The sequence below is a fragment of the Phalacrocorax aristotelis genome, chromosome 6 (genome assembly GCF_949628215.1).
Source record: "Phalacrocorax aristotelis chromosome 6, bGulAri2.1, whole genome shotgun sequence".
Classification (NCBI taxonomy): Eukaryota; Metazoa; Chordata; class Aves; order Suliformes; family Phalacrocoracidae; genus Phalacrocorax; species Phalacrocorax aristotelis.
The window spans coordinates 19,684,967-19,705,767 of NC_134281.1; the positions used below are offsets into that span (position 1 = coordinate 19,684,967).

At 47.6% G+C, this 20,801-nt stretch overlaps 1 protein-coding gene across 7 annotated transcripts in view; it reads right to left on the reverse strand.

Annotated features, from left to right (window-relative positions):
- CACNA2D2 (calcium voltage-gated channel auxiliary subunit alpha2delta 2) overlaps positions 1 to 20,801 on the reverse strand; it is a 236,553-nt gene that overhangs the window by 141,788 nt on the left and 73,964 nt on the right. For all 7 annotated transcript variants that reach the window (XM_075096400.1, XM_075096396.1, XM_075096394.1 and 4 more), the window contains exon 3: positions 7,992 to 8,108. In XM_075096400.1, coding sequence (XP_074952501.1) covers positions 7,992 to 8,108 — 117 coding nt within the window. The remainder of the gene's footprint in view (positions 1 to 7,991; positions 8,109 to 20,801) is intronic.

Here is a 20,801-nt window from a genome sequence, read left to right on the forward strand (position 1 = left end):
AAGCCCCAAAGAGGCCTCTTCTCTGAACTGCAACCATCCAAACTTCTTAAAGCAAATGCTCAGAAACAACAGCCTTAACCTGCCAAGGGCAAGAGACGACAAAGGATTCTTCACTTGTTCTTTACCAACAGCCAGACAAGGCCACGGTGCCTGAAGGCTGACAGCATGCGTACAGGGCTAGAGACTTGCTATGGAGACTTACTGAATGTTTTAACAGGCCAGGACCATTGCTTTTCACTCCCCCATCCGTGACTCCAGATGCATTTGTGATACTGAGTCCATAACTTGCAGGGATGCCCTCAAACAGGGATTGTCCCAGAGGCCCTCCAACCTCCAGCATGCAGTGGCACTGGGGGAAGCAGCAGCAGGAGCCCCCATACCCTTGCAAACCTCCACAGCCGCAGAGCACACCAAGCACCTTACAAAGTTGTAAAGCCCATTGGGCTGGGCTGCTGCCAAGCATTCATGGGAGAGGAAAGAGAAACGTTCAACGTAATCTGCATGAAAGTGCAGGAAGCCTTAAATTGTGTTAGCGCTATTAAGAAAGCTGGTTACATTGCTTGGTAAACTGGCCCAATACAGTTTTGATAGACTTGTTACAAACATCTGATTGTCCCTGATTAGATTAGACAATAAACCCCCATCCTGGTGTGCGTGCATTGTTCAGCTCCCCTCTGCAATCTGTAAATTAGAATTCCAGACCTGGGAGATTGGATTCAAATTGGATTACTGGAGCAGGTCCAACACAAGAACAATCGTGAGGCAGGAGAAGGCACACGCACGTACACACACACAAAAATGAATAAATAAATACATACATGGGGACAGTCAGCCAGGATTTGATTAGGAACAAATTAAAAATAGGATTAAAAACAAAAGCCACCAACCAGCAATTAGCAAAGAAGTGGGAAGAGGGATGGATTTGTTCACTATAAATTAAGAAAGCACAGAGATTGTACCTTTAAATGTTTTGTACTTCAGCACGTGCAAGGCTGATGTTGGTTGTGGTCCTTCCTCTGCGTATGCAAGAGCTCCTGTCCATGTCTGTGCAGCTGGAATGGGGCGGGCATGCATGGAGCAATGGAGCCCGACGTCCCACCCAAACCACATGCTGCACCTGAGATCACCTGAACTTTGCTTGTTCCCTCTTTCCTCCCCCATTTTGCTGTTTAGGTGAGGCAGGTAACGTGTCCCTTAACTTGGACAATGGTCTGGGACCCAGCAGGCCAGAGTGTGACAACTGGTGGCCTTCTGGCATCACCTCCTGGCAGGGCCATATTGCACTGCAGCAGGAAAACCCACCAGGGCCACACTCATGCGTGGCACCCCATGCTGCCACCCAACCTGAACCCCTGTTGCGCTGCAGCTCAGGAGGGTATCTCTCTCCTGTCCTGGGACCCCTCCAGTTAAACACACCAATGACTTGGCCAACAAGAGCCTGGAAGAACTTGCTTCAGCAGGGCAGCAAGACAGCAATGGGACCTTGCACTGCCACCAGCAGAGGAGAAATCCTGTATGACCCCCAGGGCTGCTCCTGCTGAATGCTGACCACCTTTGCTGCCTACCCTGAAGACCACATGCCACCAAGAGCAGAGGACAGTAACAACCCCAACAGCGAAGGAGGGAAGAGAAAGCTACCGTGCCCACACTACTGATTTCCTATCAGCCTACGCTGCAACAGAGGTCAGCGCCTCTGCCACCAAGAGACGAGGGAGTGGGGAGATGCTCTGAACTGGGCTGAGAGATGCTTTGCTGCATGCCAATTTTTGCAGATCTTTAGACAAGTGAAGCCTGTTATTGTCCATATCAGGAAGCAGAAGAACTGATGATAAAGACTCTGTTCACCACATACCTGCAAGGGAAATCTCAGGGCTATCAGAATTGTTAAAGGGATAAACCTGTCCAATTAAATCCTTTCTGCACTCTTGATATATGCTTGTGCCAGACGTAAATGGAGCTTGGAACTTGTCCCAGCTGAACTGTAATGCAGTGAGCATTCAACCGGGACTAAAAGCACAACCAGCTGAAGCTCTTACCTCCCGCAATGCCCCTGCTGACCAGCTCTCACCCCAGAGAAGCTGCTTGGTAAGTACTTTGTGGTAATGCAACTCCCACCTTGCAATCCATCAGAGGATCCTAAAGCATGGCCAAGTACTAACTGCACTATCACATCAGAAGAAATATGCAAGGAAAAAAATGCCAGTAAGTAGAACAACCCAAAACCAAGGGTGGGCGCTGGAAATCAGAGACAAAACTGAGAAATTTGCTTAAGGCAGTAAGAAAACCCCAGCCTTACTCATCTCCAGATCAACCATCTTTACCATGCACCAAATCCCAGTTCTTCCAGCTACCTCCCCTTAAGATCTGAGGCAAAGGAAGATGAGAACGCCCCGAACTCCTAAAGCCATCTTCATCCAGGCTATGTAGCCATAAGAAACCCAGTCAGACGTTCCTGAAGTATGCTTTCAAAACACAGAAAATCCCCAAAGTTGTGTCCTTTGTATTCATTTTTCTGCCAAAATAAGATGTCTAATGCCAAGTGTAAGTTCTCATATTCTTGTTAGAGGAAAATCTGAAAGCCTTCAGTGAAATCTATTGTGAGGTCCTACACCTTAGCTGAAGAAACAGGAGCCTCGAACCCTCCTACCAAACTCCTCCCTTCTCCCAGATGCTCATCTCATACTGGAGCTAAATACATAGCAACAAAAATATGCAGTAAAATTCCACAACAGAAATAAAACCCACACACTTTTCTCTTAACTACTGCTAAGTGCTGTTAGTTCTTTCATCACCAGACTCATGCAAGGTGCACCAAACCTATTACATATACACACATCTATATAAAATAAACACACACATATAAATTCTCAAAGACATGAAATACCACTTTGCTACGCTTCTGCTCAATGCATCGAATTCAACACTTACTGCACACAGCTCAGGTCCATCAGAAATATGACAAACTTCACCTTAAGCCAAAAGATTTTTCTGGTGATGTACAATAGCAAAAGTAAAACAGCTCTTTGGAAAAAACATCAGTCCAACCATGCCACCAGCATCCCATGGGGGCAACGGCAGAGCCCAAGACATTTGTACCATGTTTTACGGATAGGGAGGTCTCTTTTTAGAGATGGGGGAAGACCACTGGCACAGACAGCAGTCTTTAGGCTGGTCACAGTGCATAAATAGCTCACTTCAGGGCATAACCCACCCAGTAAACTGTGAGATGTGCCGCTCACAGGAGGCAATGCAAGTTGTCTGTAGTTAAATATGGGAAGGATGAAGCAGTCAGCATCCAAAAGCAGCCTTTACAAGAACTGTATAAAGAGTAGAAACAAGCCTAAAACATAGCCTAGGATCTAAAACTTCTCTCAGCCTCCTCCTCCATCAAATCACAACTTCCTTCTCCCCCAGTCTGCAGAGCTTCAGGAAAGGAAACACTCAGAGGCATTGCTCAGTCACTTCACCTAGTATAATAAAAGAAACAGATCTGGGGTGTTCACGTAAGACCTGAAGGAGAGGGGGAGTACCCTTGTAGATCCTGCACCACAAGCAATGACCTCCTCTTGTTCCTCCCCCGCCCTTTTTCCCTGCAGAGATGCTTTTGTGGCAATAGAACAATTTCCTGAGGCACTGGGCTTGTGCAGCAGAAACAATGCAGCAACCCCTCAGCTGCTTGCACTGATGCTTTCCAAAGCCTTTTGTCACCTCAGCAGGCCTCCAACTTCCCCCCCTGCCACCCTCTCACTTTGATCCATGCTGTTTGGTGTTGCCAGCACAGGTGAGAAGTGGGGCTGGGCTGCTGAAATCAACATGGTGGCCATGAGCAGCAGAAAGGGTTGGGGCATCTAGGGACATGGTGTGGCAGGAAGGAGCAGCCCAGCTCCGCAGGAAGAGCAAGAAGTGGGAATGGCAAACAGCACAGGGAAGGGAAGAAGAGATGCCCTTGTGTTCTAGGCATATGGAGGAGGCAAGGGAGGCTCTTTCCAGTGCCTTTTATCTTTGCTGCATCATTTCCTTTCTACAGAGAACCAGTCCATCTTCACCAACCTCACCAGAACCAGCCACTGAGGCTTTAGAGGAAGGGAAGGTCTCACCACTACCCATGAAGTGGGGAATCCTAGACAGGCTACACACAGAAGAAAAGAAAGGGACAAAGAAAAATGCCCCTTGGGTTTGGGAATCCAGAGTCAGCAGCTGCCCCATGCTCACCCCCAGGTGATGGCTTTGCCTTGGCTCACTCAGTGTTCCAACGGCAAACTCCAACGGCTGGTCCCCTAAACAAGCTCACCAAAGGAGCCCTAGCCTGTAGGTATACATCTCTCTGAGCACACACAAGGGCAAGGAGGGGTCCAAACACACCAAGAGATGGAAGAAGAGGTAGGAAATTTAAGTAAAAAAAAGTGGCAAAAGAATCTACTTGGCAAACAACTAACCTGTTGAATTCTGGTCTCAGATTATGTCAATCCACCAGCCAGCCATCTGTGATTCCCAATACAAGGAAAACACAGTGGGGATTTGTAGTCATTTGGAAACCTGCCACCTTGCTCCTTTCCACACATGAAGGAAGATGTCTTTCTTTGCCCTAAGAAGGGCAAGCTCATGAGTGTGGACAAGAGCAGCCCTTAAACTTCTACCCAGCCAGGAACATACCTACTGTTTCCTTACACCTCACCTGTAGCGAATCCCTGGAACTTCCCTGCAATGCAGTACACTGCATTAATTTAATGTCACCTCCTTCAGGAGTTACTCCACATTAGCAGTATCTTTTCCTTCCATTTCAAAGGAGGAGACTAGCTGTACTTTTGGTATTGAAGACCATCTCTTCTACCTCCCCTCCTGCTAAAACTTGGGAATAAAAGCCATCTGGAACTATAGAGCCCACAGGAGACTGTGAGGGCAGGTTTGAAGCAATCAAATCATCATGGAGAAAGGACATTGGAGGATGCTGGGGAAAAGGGCAATTAGCAGTGATAAAATTCCAGGTCAAATAGAGGCTGCTGAATGGGACATGGGGTAAAAGTCCTCTAGAAGCCAGCTGTAGATGCTCTTCTCTAGTGCCAGCTGGAACAGTTGGGGAGTGCAAAGAGATCTTCCTAGGAATTTTTCTGTCCCATGATGAGACTGTCATCACATATGATAGTCTGGAACAAAAAAGGAGGGACAGCATCCAAATAAGCAGCCCCTTCTAGATGACTTATTTTAGGAAGCAATTACTCTCTTTGCTACACACCCCTGGCTCTGCCACTCCTCTGAAAAGCATGTGTGAAATCAGAGTGTCCTGCCAGTGCCAGACCTGTGCCACAGCACTGCACCATGGCTGTCAGGGCCAGACAGCCAAGTTTGGTTTCCTTGTGCTTGATTTCTGCTTCTTAGAAATGCAACACACAAGGGTAAGAAAATATGTATTAATGATAAGTGCTCTGCACGCAGTAACTTTAATAAAGACACATTAATATTTTCACTTAGAAACAAAGGAGAACAGGCTCTTTGGTAGTTGGGCTGAATCACCACCTAACCAGAACAGCACTCTTTATGCGTGCGTCCATCACGTGTGTCCAAAGGCTAGCCGGCATCTTTCTACAAAGCCGCACCAAAGCACAGGCAATATCCCTTCTCTCTCCTGCAGCAAAGGAGACAGGGAGGCATCTTTTCAGTAGAGTGAGTACAAGTGACACAGCAATTCATATTTCAAGGAGAGGATCCATGTCTCCCTCCTCACCTGCCCTTGCTGATACATGGAGTCCCACCTGACTCAGATGCTAAAAATATATTTCAAGAAGTCATCATCATTCTCGTGAGTCATGAGAGAAGGGGAGGAAATGGCTCCAGGAGAGATGATTCAACTAAGGGGAGAATTGAGACAGAAGACGACACAGGCTGGAGAGTGGAAGCAGCTGTGGGAGGCCCACTGCTTCAAGGTTGCTTAGCACAATGTGGAAGAAACTCAGAAGATCCAATTTCTCCTCCTCCCCATCAACTTCTCCATTTCCAGATTTTTTTTGTCACTACCACCAGTCTCAGATGCCAAGAATTTACATGCAAGCTGGATGTAAGAGACTGCTCCATTCTGTGACTGCGCTTGAAGGAGTCCTCTTGAAGGGAATGATTCAGGTCAATGGATCATTGTTTCCACTACAACAGAAGAGCACCAAGTGCTCATTATCTAACCAGTGCTGCCAGAGTCACTCCTCTGCATCGAGGTCCAGCAGCAAGTGAGCCCTTAAGAGCACACCAAACAGTTCTGCCCAAAAAACCCAACAAAAAGGAAGTAAAATTGGAAGATGAGCAAGGTTATTTGTACGACAGGCACCAGTCCTACCCTTGACCTAGCACCAGAAGGTGCACAAAGTCTCTGCAAGTCTGTGAGAGTTGGAGCAAAAGGTAAGAAAAAAAACACAGTGGCTGATCAGCTGAAATTTGAACAGCACAGCGGAAACCACCCAGCACAGTCTTAACACTGGGTTACATGGCATTACCCTGCCCATTCCATAGGAGCCACATGCTGTCCAGGTGCATATCAAGTATGCAACTAACTTCTGTGACCCATGTCTTCTTCCAGCATCTACAGATGGTTCACACTTTTGGAACATTTAATAGATGATACATGCTCATGCATGCACACAAACTATGCAAACATGTAAGCTCATGTTAAAAAAACAACTGGCCTCCCTGTTCTTCACTTCTGCAAACCCAGATGCAGTGATGACAATGTCCACCTATTTAGTCCCACTTCAGCTACTTCCGTTCAAGCTAAAACACTTTGTGTGAGTCCCAGGTAGGCTTGATCTTTACCTCATAAACTCAAGAACTGAATACAGAACAGTTGTCTTCACCTAAATCCCTACAGTTACTATATCAGTTACTGTGGACAACCCTATGCTATCCCATCAGTCAAGCTGGCCTTCAACTGCACTTGACTCAAATCCTATCAGGTCTTGAGACTCCCCTGGCCTACGTGGGTGTCTTGCGATTCCTTCTGCATACCTTCTCTGAGCTGCTACTTCTTACCCAACTATGGGGATAGGTAGCTCCCAAACTCTCACTGTCTTAGTTAGACCTCAATTATTGCAACACCTCTTCCCTCACCATGGTACTTCTTCCTGTGCTCCCTTTCCTGCCAATCAGGTTGAAGGGTGATCAAGTCTTTTTGGCTATAGTCCCTATGCAGACACAACAGCAATGCTACCCGCTCTGAGCCTTCCCCTTAGCTATCATCCCACAAAGCACTTCTAGTTAATCAAGGTGCAAGACGCCCAGTTGGCCATACTGCCAGATGTCCATTGCACAACATCCTGCTCACTACAGTCAGGTATTTGAGAGGACACTAGAGCTTCTGGAAGTGAAACTCTTACATGGCTCCCATACCCCTCTGCAGCAGAGAGAGCATCTCCACTGCCACCTTTGTACAGCCACCGCCAGCTGAGCACCATGAGCAGGTTACCTCACTCCACTACAGATAAAATGAATGTTTTAAAAGGAGTGCTATAAAATAGGACAATAGATTGGAAACGTACGCAGGGCAACTGACACACACAGTAAATCATAGGATTCAAGTGGCAGTACCAGCATTTCAGGGCACCCTCTCCTAAACAGGAAAAAAGCCCTACTTGCCTTAAACACTTCCATGAGCTATGGAGGGAAACTGATGTGCCTTTGTTCCCGCTCACCACACTCCCGGTTAGATGACTGGGTCAAATTTGCTGCCAGGCTTTTGCAGTCTCTTGCATTCTTGTGGCAGCACTTTCAGTTGGAGAGAAGGAGATACAAAGCAAGAAGATACCTATAGTAGATCCTCACATGATATGTCCTCACCTCACAACCGACATACTCCATATGAATCTGTGCAACTGCAGGATGCAGTTCCCAGAAAAGGCCACACAACCATAGAAATTAATTTGAAGCTGAGATCATAATGCTACACCAGCATCAACCCTCTTCTTTAAATTGAACAAATCAGACAGGATCAGCACGCAGGCCCATCACCTTACCTTTAAAGCACGGACTTTCTTGGCCAAGAGGCTCTCAATGTCCCCTGCGACCTTCTCCACCAATTTCCTTGGCACATTCTCCTTGACTTCAAACAGGTTTCTATTCTCATTGTAGATCTAAGAAGGGAAACAAGAGAAAGACAGTCAATATTAGAGAGAAAGTACAGCAGTCTTCTCACAGAAAAGCTGATCTTCTAACACAGAAGAATTTTAGCAACCTGGATTAGGTAACAATACCAGCTTTGGAAGTAAGGGGAACAAGGGAAGAAAGGCTTTTCAACCAGAAAAAAAATGCATTTGATCTACTGCCCACACCATTGTCTTTATAGCTGCCTGCCTTCATGCTTGCAGGCTATGAGCATCCCACCTTCTAGCTCAAAAGCTGAGTTGCCCACCACACTGCCTACACCCCCCCACCTCTGAGAATCCAAACCAGCAGCACAGGCAGAACCACCATGCTTCCTACTGTGCTCCCCCTCACCCAAACACACCCCTGAAGTCCACTCATCACTCATACACCCCCTTCCCAAGGCCACTTGCTGGGTTTTGCAAATACAAGACCAACTGCCTGACTGCCCAAGCTCACTGTGCACTGCCTGCAGGTTTGTTAGGTGCGAAGCTTGGCAGCACAGGTGTAGGCAGGGCAGCCCCAGGCACAGGCAGCAGTAGGTACCAGGAATGGGAGCAAGGGGATGACATGAAGTTGGATAAAACCTCACCTCTAAGCAAGCCATAATAAAGTGGTACCCTCAGAAAATCAGGATTTCTACAACTAGTCCAGAACTTGGCCAGGCTGTAGTGGGGACTGTGGGGAAAGACACTGGGATTATCCTGAGGGCCAGATGCAATTACCTGGATTTGAATGTTTGCACCAAAGCCTGCAGCTGCGGCCTGTGGACCTGCCCTTCCAAGCCACATCACACAACTGCAGAGGACAATGCCAACCTCAAGGCAAATGTTGTTGGCATCAGTACTACCCCAATAAGAAGGGCTCGGTCCCCCCACAAGACTTTGCAACCACCAACCCCTCAGTTGTCCTCAGATCATTTTCTGACTTGTTAACTCAGCCTGTCTGCAAACTGAGGTGCAAACAACGCAGGGAAAAAGAGAAGAGCTTTTTACAATCATCTGGGATTAGAAAAAAAAAATCCTCATGCCTTAACTTCTTTTAAGACACGTAAAGAAAACCACACAGCAAACAGGATTCTGTTTCTCTCTGAATCTTCAGGCTACTTGCAAATACCTGCAGTTCCAGACATGAAGACACCTGGCAGCAGAAAACCCTACAAGGAGAGCTGGACATCCCCAAGGAGGTAGCTGACTCCAAGCTTAACTGAGATTTCCATGCTAAGCATGTCTGGCACCTATCCAACCTTACATGATCCTTGGGAGCTGAATCATTGCTTCTCATGGGACAAAAACCCCTCTTTGCTGAAGCTTCATTAGAGGTGAAATACTCTGCCTGTAACTGCTGGTTTGTTGCAGAGTGGACCATTATGACAAGAGAAGCGACCAGGTGGTACACCAACCATTCCTCACAAAACATCTACCTGCCTCTGCCCTGGGTCTCAGAGCGGCACCCAAACACAAACAGTAAACAACCAGCTTCCATAAGACAAACGCATACCTCAAACACCCACATTTCACCCTGTGCTGCCAGCATGAAGGCAAGAATAAGGAGAAGAGCTTGGCTAGTGACACCCACCAGGCCGATACCACCACAATTTTTTCTCTTGGTGGAACCAGCAAAAGTAAAGGTACAGGCAGGTGCACAGGACCCAGACAACAGCACATCACTCAAGAACAGGATGAAACCTTCCTGATATGTTGGGAAACTACTTATTCCACCCTTTTTCTTTTCCAGATGTTAATGAGCTGGAGCAGGAAGTGACTTGTTGAAAGGCAGCTAGTAATGAATTCAGGAGATGAGCAGGTCCCCACCACAGCCTCCCCTTTCCTTTCATGGTTAAACAAAGCATTTTATAAGGTTGAAGCCACAGGAGTATGCTTAGAGACTAAGCAAAGGCTGCTCTTTTGGCATTGCAAGGTCCCTCCAGAACTACGCAGTTAATCTTCAGGCTTCAACTTTGCTTTCTGCAGCTCTCACTGGGGTCCCTGCTCTGCCAGAGCTCCTCCTTTCTTCCATGCCACTAGGACATTCCTGACAGCATGCCTCTGCCAGGAGCTTTTTGTCCACATACACCATTACTCCCTCCTAGTCTACTCCAGGGAACTGGATTTTTCCCCCCCTAAAAAGCCCCAAGGGATTCAGGTAACCTGCCCTCGCTGTCAGGATGGTAACCCACCCCACTCTATCAGTGGGGTGGCACACAAAAGGCTCAGACCTGCTCATTTTCCAAGTTTTTGGAGAAAACAGCATTTATGTGAATTTTCCTGGTTATTGACCTGTAAGAGCACAACCCATGACCCAAGAGCAGAGACGCAGCAAGCCAAACATCTGCAATCCTCATTCAACTCCTCAGACCCTAAGAAACACATGGAGCATGGCTCCAACACCCTCCTCAAGGCTCTGCTCTTGCAGGCTCCAGACCTGCCAGTCTTCAAGGAAGGGTAACTCCAAGCATTAAGTTTTCAACCGATCCAGTTCCAAGGGTTTCACCCAAATCATTTTGGTCCCCAAATCACCCATACTTCACATCAATTCGACAACTCCTATCTTATTTTAGGTGATCGTTACAAGAGTGCAGTCACTGCAGAGAGAATGCTTTAGTAAGAGAACACATTTTAGAGGCAACCTCAGACTCCAGCAGAAATAATTTCTAGGTGTTCTTCACATTAGAGCTCCCTCACACCCTGAGCTTCAGACCAAAAAGCATGCATTGCCAATAGCAAAACATCCCATGTTAGAGAAAAATGCCCCACGTCAGTACAGAAAGGGTTAAAGCAAGGAAAGCTCAACACAAAGGAATATTATACTTTTTCCCCCTTTGGTAAGTAACAGTATAACAAATTATTGTGTTTGGAAGGTACACGCTACCCCCAGCTGAGCAGCGACAATTAGGAAAGCAAAGAGGAGCAATCTTCAAGGAGAAATCTTTGGGTAAGGAGGGCATCCTGACATTAGTATTTTCCTATTATGAAACTGAAAACTGTCTCCTATTGGTAATGGACAGAAACAGTGCCTGTCCACAAAGGGGGAAGAAACAGAAAGAGAAACCAGAAGATGTTCCTCCAGTTCTCTCAGCAGCTGCAGAGCTCTGCAGTCTTCTTGGCTGAACAGTTCATCAGTGTTAATTAGAACAATCCAGCATAAATTAACAGTGACCATACAAGCACAAGAATGAATGGTAGTGCTCCAGGCAATTAAGATAGCTTCGTGCTCTCCATTGTAGCATTTCGCTTTGGGTTATTCAGAACTTGGCTGGTTTTACTTATCTAAGGTGACATGTCCCATATTGATTCAGTTCAAGGAAAAATCCAGAGGGCGAAATTTCTGGCCAAAGACATCCCAAATGTTCCTCACTGATGGCAAAAGCCCTTAGCTTTGTCCACATTAGAAAGCCATTCTCATTGAAATTCTCCTGTGATCTGGTGCTCCGAGACCTGGGTTTGAAATTTGTAACAGCAGTGCCTCGGAGTCAAGAAACCACTGCTTCTGATTCCATGTAGGTACACCCACACACAGCCATACTGACACCTCAGAGAGAAGGGGGGTGCAGGTTTCATGCTCTTGGTAGACTGGGTTTTACTTTTGCAACTCCTTCGTGAACACACCCCATCCCCTCACAGTCTGCACATATCCTCCCTGCAGGCAGGGCAAGTGGGTGGCAATGCAGGAACATGAGAGTGAAGCCCAATCCTGCAATGCTCTAGCCATGCTGAAACAAGAAGTAATGCCCCTGCGTTAGCCCTGCTCAGCATGGTTGGCAAACTTGAAGTTACCGGACAGGAGAGGGGCTGCACAGAGCCCCTGAATTACCTAAGGAGGTGTTAGCCCTAAGGCAGCACAGAGGAGGAAGCTGCCGTATTCAGAGGATAGGGATCAAGATCAAATTATAAACTGCAAATCACAGTAAAAAGTCTGGGAAAGGCTGAAGCTGGATTCAGTCGCCAGAAGATCTAGGCATGGCAGTGGAAAGAAAAGTCCAGCAGTGGATGCTGAGAGTGAAATAGTAAGTGGCACGAGTCGGGGGGAACGACACAAAGTATCAAGTTGAAATTAAAAAATATATATAATGGTGGCAAGTGGGGGGGGGGGAATCAAACAGCTCGACACCCTGAAACATGAAAACTTTAATCCCAAATAGTTGTAAGCATAGTGCAATTATGAACAGCTGAGAAGATGATCTAAACCTGCACAGAAGTGCTAAGTAGCCTTACTAAAAAGTAGAGCTGGTAACACAACCAATTGCCAATACATGCTCACAGCAGCAACCGTATAACTGAAAAGGCAGATCTTGTATTGCCTCAGGATATTCATTCTCTAAATTCACTTGTTTGCCTTGCTCCTAATACACACCAAGTGATGCTCATCTCTGCTATTAATTCCCTCTGTGCTTATATCCAGGGAGCTGCCAGGCTTCAGAGAAAGCATTTGCCACTCCCCAATCCCCCGTGAGCACACCCAGCACCATGAAACTGGGCAGCCAGAGAAGGAAGAGAAGGTGTAGAAATCCTCCCATGAGTGCAGAAATCACTACTTGATGAGCTGCCACAAGAGGTCCCAGCACCTTCCTATGGGTCAAGGTATCTGATGATAAAACATGAAAGAAAATAAACTTTAGGGGAGCTCACTGCATAGCACCATTAGCACATGTGTCTCAGGGCACCACTAGAAAGCCTTGCTGTTTTCCACGGGTGCTGGCATCCTATGCACAGTGGCAGGGCCAGTTTCTGGCCTTTTTGCCCAGGACGAGGGGGGACACTGACCGGAGGGCTGGGATGGTGGGGTACACATGTAATCCAAAAGAGAGGCCTTCTCCTTCCCTCTCCTCTCAGCTCCATTTTACATCCCCCAAGAAGCAGCCATTCTCCAAAATTCAAGCTACCAGAGAGGCAGCACTACTGTGCTTGCACAGCATCATCTCCATGCCAATACTACCCCTCCACCCCACTTAAAAACAACAATCAAAAAGCTGAACCCTAACATGGCAGTTGGTAACCCCAGCAGCCTCTCAGCCCCACTGGGCCAGGACACAGGCCATACCCACAGCTCAAACTCCAGCTGGGGTTTTTGCTCAGGGCCAAGCCCTGCAGCCCCACTGGGAGAGGTTGCAGTTCTCATGCTCCTGCTGCAAAGGCATCTGGTCTGGGTAACAGCCATCTTCCAGAATTCCCTCCTGCCCCCCGCATGAATCCAGTACAGCTGGTTTGGACAGCTGCAGTCCAAACACTGGCGTTTAATCACAGTGCAGACCTGGCATACTTGCAAAAGAGCAAAGTACTACATGCAGCAACAGAGCGGGCTCCCTTCCTGCTCCCAGAGCATTGCACCTCAAAGTAGGCATGCCTACTGGTACAAAGTAGGCATCCAGGTGAGGCAGGCCAAACACAAACCACACCTCTACAGGCATGACAGTCATGCACACCTGAGATAAGCCCTCACACCCTCGAGAGGGGACTGTGCCATGTCATGCCCTACAAAGGCCACACACCAGAAAAACAAAAGGTTTTTCCCACCTGGTATTACTTGGGGGGGAAGGGGGGCAGTAAAGGTCTCTGTTCAGGGGGATACTTCAAGCTCCCACAGCCAAGCCTGTGGTGATCACCTTCATACAGTGACCCAGGTACGGTCTCTGCAAAGGCAATTAGTTGGTACAACAAACACTGCAGCAGGATACTTGCCCTTTGAGATGCCACTTGCTCAGACACACAGTGCTTCTCCTGGAGATTAAGGATTTGTTGGTCTCTACCAGACAAGTGGTGGTCTGGCCCATTTTGAGTCTCATCCCACCTACAGTGGGGTCCTGCCGTTTCCCCATGGCTCAGGGTATCACTGAAGAGGAACAGAGGGAACACTCGAGCAGACTTGCTTGTGCCTTGGGTACATAGAGGTACAGCTCTGATGAAGAGGGAGCCTAGAGAAAAATTGCCCAGTAACATAAATGACCAGCAAGAGCACCTTGAGATAGTCCAGGCCAAGCACTGTGGCTGGGTAACAGGGAGGAAAAGGAGTGCAAAATCCCAGAGATCCTGCTGGAAGATGGAGACTGCTCAGGGCCACAGGCAGAGAGCAGAGACAGCACAATTCCCATCTCACTCCTCGTCCCTGCTGCACCTACTGTTGTTAAATTTCATCGTCTGGTGCTTATAGTTCTTGCAATGATGGTAATCATCATAGTGTCTATATTACATTAGGAGGATGTCAGCCTCGGCACAGCGTCAGGGATAATCAAGCAGGCAGTGATAAGAGTGATAGCAGCCTTGCTGACAGCCCACCAGGACAATTGTTGCTGCCTGTACCACATTGTACAGAGCAGGTCACACACTGCTGCAGGGATGAGGGGGATGGGGACCAGCAGAGGGCACAGCGATGGCCTTCTAGCAAAGCAGCCATCAGCCAGAAAGGTGGTAGATCTTGGTTTTCCCTGTCGAGGAGTCAGGAGGGGGGAAGGCAAAGGGAAGCAGCTGCAGGTGAGCAGTGGTGCTGCAGTCCAGCGAGGGCTTTGCAAATCTACCCCATGCCAACCCCCAGAGCCGGTACCATGGACACCAGAAGCCCTGAGGACACAACTCTGAGGCCAGCCCCAAGTCCAGGCACCCATCGTGATGCTTCCCCTTGGGAGCAGTGCAGGCAGCCAGCTCCCAGAGCCTTACCTGCCCCTTACCTCAACCTCTGCCTTGTCCCCAGTGAGAGCCACTGCTCCTGCAGCCTGTGGATGTGCTCAAGTGCACGCATAAGGCAAACAGCTTGACATTTACTAACCCCGTCTCCCTCTGTCCTTGTACAGTGCCATTTCCCTGCTGCACTCTTTCCTTCCGCCTACCTAATAAAAAGCGAGGACCCTCCGAGCACCTCTTCACAGCTCTCCTGCAGAAGCAGAACAGAGATATGTGCAGTTTAGCTGCTCCTCAGGGACGGTCAGCTATAATTGAAGCAAACAAACCATAGAACTAAGGTATCTCTCCGTCACTAAAGAGCCTGTTAAAAGGCAGCAGTACCAGAGAAGATGTGGGGGATGAAAGGAAGGCAGCCCACTCCATCAGGGATGGAGAGGGGGAGCTGCTCTAGCACTCCCCATCCTGCCCTGTCCAGCACTGGCACCCACATCTCCCATCCTCTGTGGCACTGGCTGGGCTTCTGCTCACTCAACCGAGGATCATGAACCTCTACAGCTGAGACTTCAGGCCTGCCAGCCCCGAAGCAGACCTGAAACTGCTATGCATAATTTAGCAACTAGACAGGGGTAAAGGGCTATGCACGGTTAACCTGGATTATAGAAAACCTCTCCTGGCCTGGAAAGCTGCTTCTAGTCTTCAGCAGCCCAAACCCACGTATGGAGAACTCTCAGAGCGACAGACCTGCCTGGGTATCTGCAGAGAGTATACTTCAAACTCAGTCTTCTCCTTTCCGATAAAGTGCTGTAAAAATAAATCACTGCATAGTTGAAAATGTAAGGTCTCAACCAGGATGGGAACTCTGCCCAGACACTCCTCTGCATACTCACAGCCTCTTGGATGGTGCGGTCTTGCTGCCAGGTCAGGGCACAAACCCACCAAAGCCTCCTATGCTAACATATGAGAAGGAGAGAACAGCTACAGCATCTCAGACAAATGCCCAAATGCATTCAGAGATCACATGATCTCTAAAGATATATACTTCTACAGTAAAACAGAAAAAAAAATCCCCAACCTGATCTTTGACTCTGGCTGCTCTCTTGGTTATATGGGACATAACAAAACCTTTACTAAGGAAAACACAGTATTTTTAAAAGGTACATCAACTGCTTTCCTTCAGGATATATGCAGGAGAGTTTAACCAGTTTGATTAAGTCATGTCTATACACAACAGCTGTACTTCAAATCAGCATAATTAAAATTGCTCCTAGAATACCCTAGCTGTATCATAGGAGGGATGCTGTCACAGATCAAGGTGTACTATTCCACTATATTTCAGCTTTATACTATTTTTACCAGAATCAGTGCCTTTGCATGATGGATCATACCAAGTTTACCTCAGGCTCCCTAAAAGAATGAAATTATGCTGTACTGAAGCAAGTGATAGGTCAGATCAAAGGGTGCATTGATACAGCGGCACAAATCCTTCCATGTGAAGCTCTTCCAGAAATACATGCTTGATTTATATCAGAGTTCAACGGAACTCAATTTCCCACTGGTTTACCTATAAGCAAGGATTAAAATAAACTTTGGAATGGATCATCAGTTTAACAGAAGGAAGTTAAAGTGCACTCTCAGGCAGACAGGCACATGCTCTGCTGAAGCATCACACTAGACCCACCAGGACAAGTGCAGGGGTTGGGAGGAAGGGGACACTGAAGGAGGGTTCTGAGGAGAGTGGGAATGGAGCAGGAAGTCCAGGTAGGGAGGGAGGTTTTGTGCTGGGACTGATGCCTTCAGAGAGCACATGAATGAGATGAATGGGAGAAGATAATGAGGATGGTTAGGGAAAGATAAAGCAAGAAACTTCTCTGCTGCTCAGATCACCCCTGGACTCTGTGTGGCTGCAGTTCTGCCTTTCTTGGAGTTGCTGGACAGTTTAAAACTTTTTTCCTTTATTGTGCTCCAAGTCTACATGTTTAGGACACTGAAATTACAAAAGCTAATACAGACCCAAGGTGGGATCTCACTGGACACAGTTTCTCCAGAAATGAGGAGGATGAGGAAGGGACCACCACTGCTATAACAGAAGATGGAAAGCATTTCACCCAGCCTCTTTTGCTGAAGCACACCGACAGCAGCAGTGTCCAGGGCAGGGCTGCTGCAGCCAGGCAAAAGCTGCTCCCTGTTCCCTGCAAGCGTACCCCAGGCACACACAGCTCCCTTTCTTGCTCTGCACTGAGCAATGCAAGACTCACAGATCCTCAGAGACTTGACTCTAAATAAGTAACTAAGGCCTCTTTCCCAAAACAGCTTAGACCTGTGCCAGAAAAGCTGCTGCTTCTTGTAGGAAGGTCTGTGGAAAAAGGCTGTGCTGTGCCACCTGTAACACTAAAGCTCACAGACATATTTTACAGGCCTTCCTTCTAACTATACAAGAAAAAGACTAACAATTACCTCGCACTGTCTTATTATTGATGGCTACCACTGGCCAAATTCAGCTGTCAGCTGCAGCAATGGAAATTTGGGATAACTCCACTGACATGGAATTAAACTAAATCTCTTATTAGAGCTAGAGCGATTGAAATCTAGGCCAGCATAAGTCAGCACTGTCAACAGTTACCCCTACAGTTTTTTGCAGAGTAATGATCTATTTTAAAGAAATTGAACTTCTAGAAATAGCAACTTTGCAATTCTCTTGATTTAACTTCTGATGTAGGTTTTGGGGCTTTCTCTGATCTTCAGGGATTAATTTTTACAAGCTTTTTTCCCTAATCTCAAGCATTGGAATAATTTCTGTAAATGCACAGACTCGTTGGAAGCAAGGCTGGAAGAGAGCCACTTGTCCAACCCAACCCTCTGGCTCATGCAGGATCCATCTAACCTGTTCTTTCAAAAGCCCTGCTCTTGCCCACTGGTGGTAGAGAGCCCCTGGCTGGTGTCCTCCAGTGTTTTCCTAGCCAGCCTGCTAGAAAGTCATTACATGTCTAATGTGAAGTCCTCTCTGTTGTGATATAGGCTCATTAAGCTTCTCCTTGTCCCCACAGGACACAGAGAATACACTTGTAGACAAGCTTTCTTCCACGCATTTCCAGACTCATCTTTTCTCCTGCTAGTGCTTCCTGCTCCCTGAGCCAGTGGGGTCCACAGACTAACAAAAATATACCACATACCTCATGATTTTAATAAAGAGGTGACCCTCTTGTAAAGTCCTATCAGCTGAGGTTTTCAACTTAGTCCCACCTCCAAAGCCCCACCAGCAAGACTCGAGCTGCAGCATCAGCACCAAACACTCCAGGTGAGAAACCCAGCCCAGGTTTTAGTTTTCAGCACAGTCTTGGAAGGGCACAGGAGCAGGAGAGATATGCACCCACAGAGATCCCACTGGATGTCTCTTCTGAAGGCAACCTCCAGAGATCCAATATCTGAACAGAGAGACTCCTCTAAAAGATTTAGAAACCCCTGCAGCATCACAGAGAACAGGGCTAGGAGGGATCCCACCACCTCACATAGTCCCAGGCTGCTCAGGTACCCACAACAGAAAGTAGTATCACGGATGTGTTACTTCTAAAATAATCATCAGAGTTATCTCATTCCACATACGCTCCTCTGACCTGTTCATAAAGACATCCAGTGATGGACATTCCTGTGCCTGCCAAGCCGAAATGCTCTGGTGCTTATGACCCTGCTTGAAAACTTTTTGGTGCCTAAACTGAAAAGCCCTTGCTGCAATTTAAAACAGTGTTCTTGGTGGAGAGACCCAGAATTAATGAAGAACAGGCACTTCTGCCTTGTGCTGCTGTGCACCGTTATACATCTGAAGATTTGTCCTACTTTCGTTTCTACTCTTGTAAGCTAAAAACCTCAAATTCATTTGTTCTTTCCCAGAAGTTAATGCTTTTTATATCCAAGTGTCTTGGGTTCAAACTACAATTACGGCGACAATTAGGAAATGCCGTTGGTAGATTCTTCACCAGGGTGCTATTCAAAACACTCCCTAAAATCTCCAGGCGTCTGTCAAACCTGGGCACTTTTGATCAGGTGCCCAAACCTAGAACTTTGGGGAAAAAGAAAATACAGCTCAGGATTGAGGTGAGGGGGAAAAACAGAGCCCAGATCTTGAGCATAGTAAGGCACACATTTTTTGATGAAAGGCCAGACAGACAGTGCAAGAGTGCTCAGACAGGAATTGCAAGAGCAGATTTGAGGAATTCTGAGATCCCAGGTCCTGATTTGATTGCTGACAAGAGCAGGGCAATGAGCGGCTGCACCCTGCCATGGAATATCAGAGCAGGAGGTAAAGGTTAGCAGTGATGTACAACAGCAACCTGTGGCGATGGGGGGCTTCAAATGCATCCTTCTGTACTGTGTCCCACCCTTTCCTGTTCCTCCACATTCCTCATATTCATGACCTCCAAAATATGTGATTATGGCAGAGAAAAACTGCAGTCGTCCGTCAGATGCGCCTGCTAAACCCAGCCTGCTGCTGCAGCCCCCTACTCCAGGCTATTTCCATGCAGGATTTGCTAGAACTCAGCCTCCCAGTGCCATGCAGGTGCAGCTGTCGCATCCCAGCCCCTACAGCCTACTGAGAAGCCCTTCAAATTAAAAAGAAAATGCAGTGGGGACCTTTTAGCAGAGCAGTAAGTTGTCATGTGTGTGTCCCCCCGCACCAGCCTTCTCAGTCAGCTGCTCATTTAGCTGTGGCTGTGACAAACAAACAAGGCACATGTCTGCCTGCTGACATCGTGGGAAGGACCAGACATGGACTCTTCCTCAGTGGGGAGCAGAAGGTAAGCATCCCATGGGTCCACCTTTCACAGACCCTATGAGATTTCCAACTTGCAGGCACTCACTCGGCTGCAGGTGGAAGCTGCTCCCGGCTGCACCGTCTCCTGCCAACCTTGCCCAGCACCCTGCCTCCCAAACCAGCCACAGCTTGCTTGATCAGCATTTTGGGGGGTTAACAATGGTAAATTCTCCTCCATCATCCCTGAATAATGCAGCAGTGACTCATGGGCTATCCAGTCCTCTCCCTGGTATCAGCCAGGGCAGGTCAGCTTCAGCTCTTGGAAGGGTGGTCCTCAACAAGAAACAAGGACCAAGGCAAGGGAAAATGCCCTTTGCTAGATATAGCTGATCCATATGACTAGTATAATGACTAACTCACTAGATGTGTTACAGGGTTGGGACAGAGATCAAAGGGTAGCCTGTTCTTTTCCCAGGCAGAGCCAGACATACAGGCTTTGCAGAAGCAGGTATATATATGGGCTGTGAGTTTCTGGTCTCCATAGGGCCAAAGAAGAGACAGGAGGATAATCTGCAATCCTAATAGCCAACAAACTCTGCCTATGTACACTAATATTGCAGGAGAGCTGTCCCAGCAATAGGGAAGAACTTGGTCCCCAGGTCCCAATCGCACCCCAGGGTGCAGGGAAGCACCCACAGTGTGAAAGCCAGAGCTGGGCCAGAGGGAACCAGCATCCCCAGAAGTAATCACTCTGATCTACCCAAATACCATCACACAAATCTGCGCAGACACTTGCATCCCTACTTGCCTTGTCCTCTCCTTCTTCAGTTCTTTCCCAATATTTGAGGGCTTTAGTCCCTGCTGTCCCAGCCCTTTCCCCCTGCACACAGGCACATGCTCACAAATACATGGCCAAGCTCCAGACCCATCTGTTATTACAGGAACAGCTCCCTGCACAGCGCTGCCTGTGCACTTTACTGTCGACACAAAGTGCTATTTCAGTTCCACACCTGCACTCTACCTACGACAGTGTGCGATCTTAATTAAGCTTTAGGTCCAGATGGGGAGCAATTGTCTGGCACTTATGGCTGAGAGAGGGGACTGGGTCCATATTCCCCCTTTGCGACAAGCACAGTACCAACCTGCCTGTGTGATCACGGGCAAATCATCTTCCCGAGTCTGAATGGCCCTGCTGACCTCCCACTTTGAAATAATTTATTGTTGATTTTTTGCAAAGTATTATGGAAGCCTTAGAGGAAAGGTAGCACATGAACAGAGGCTATTAATACTTCTCCAGGAGCCTCTCAGCACTGACCAGTCCA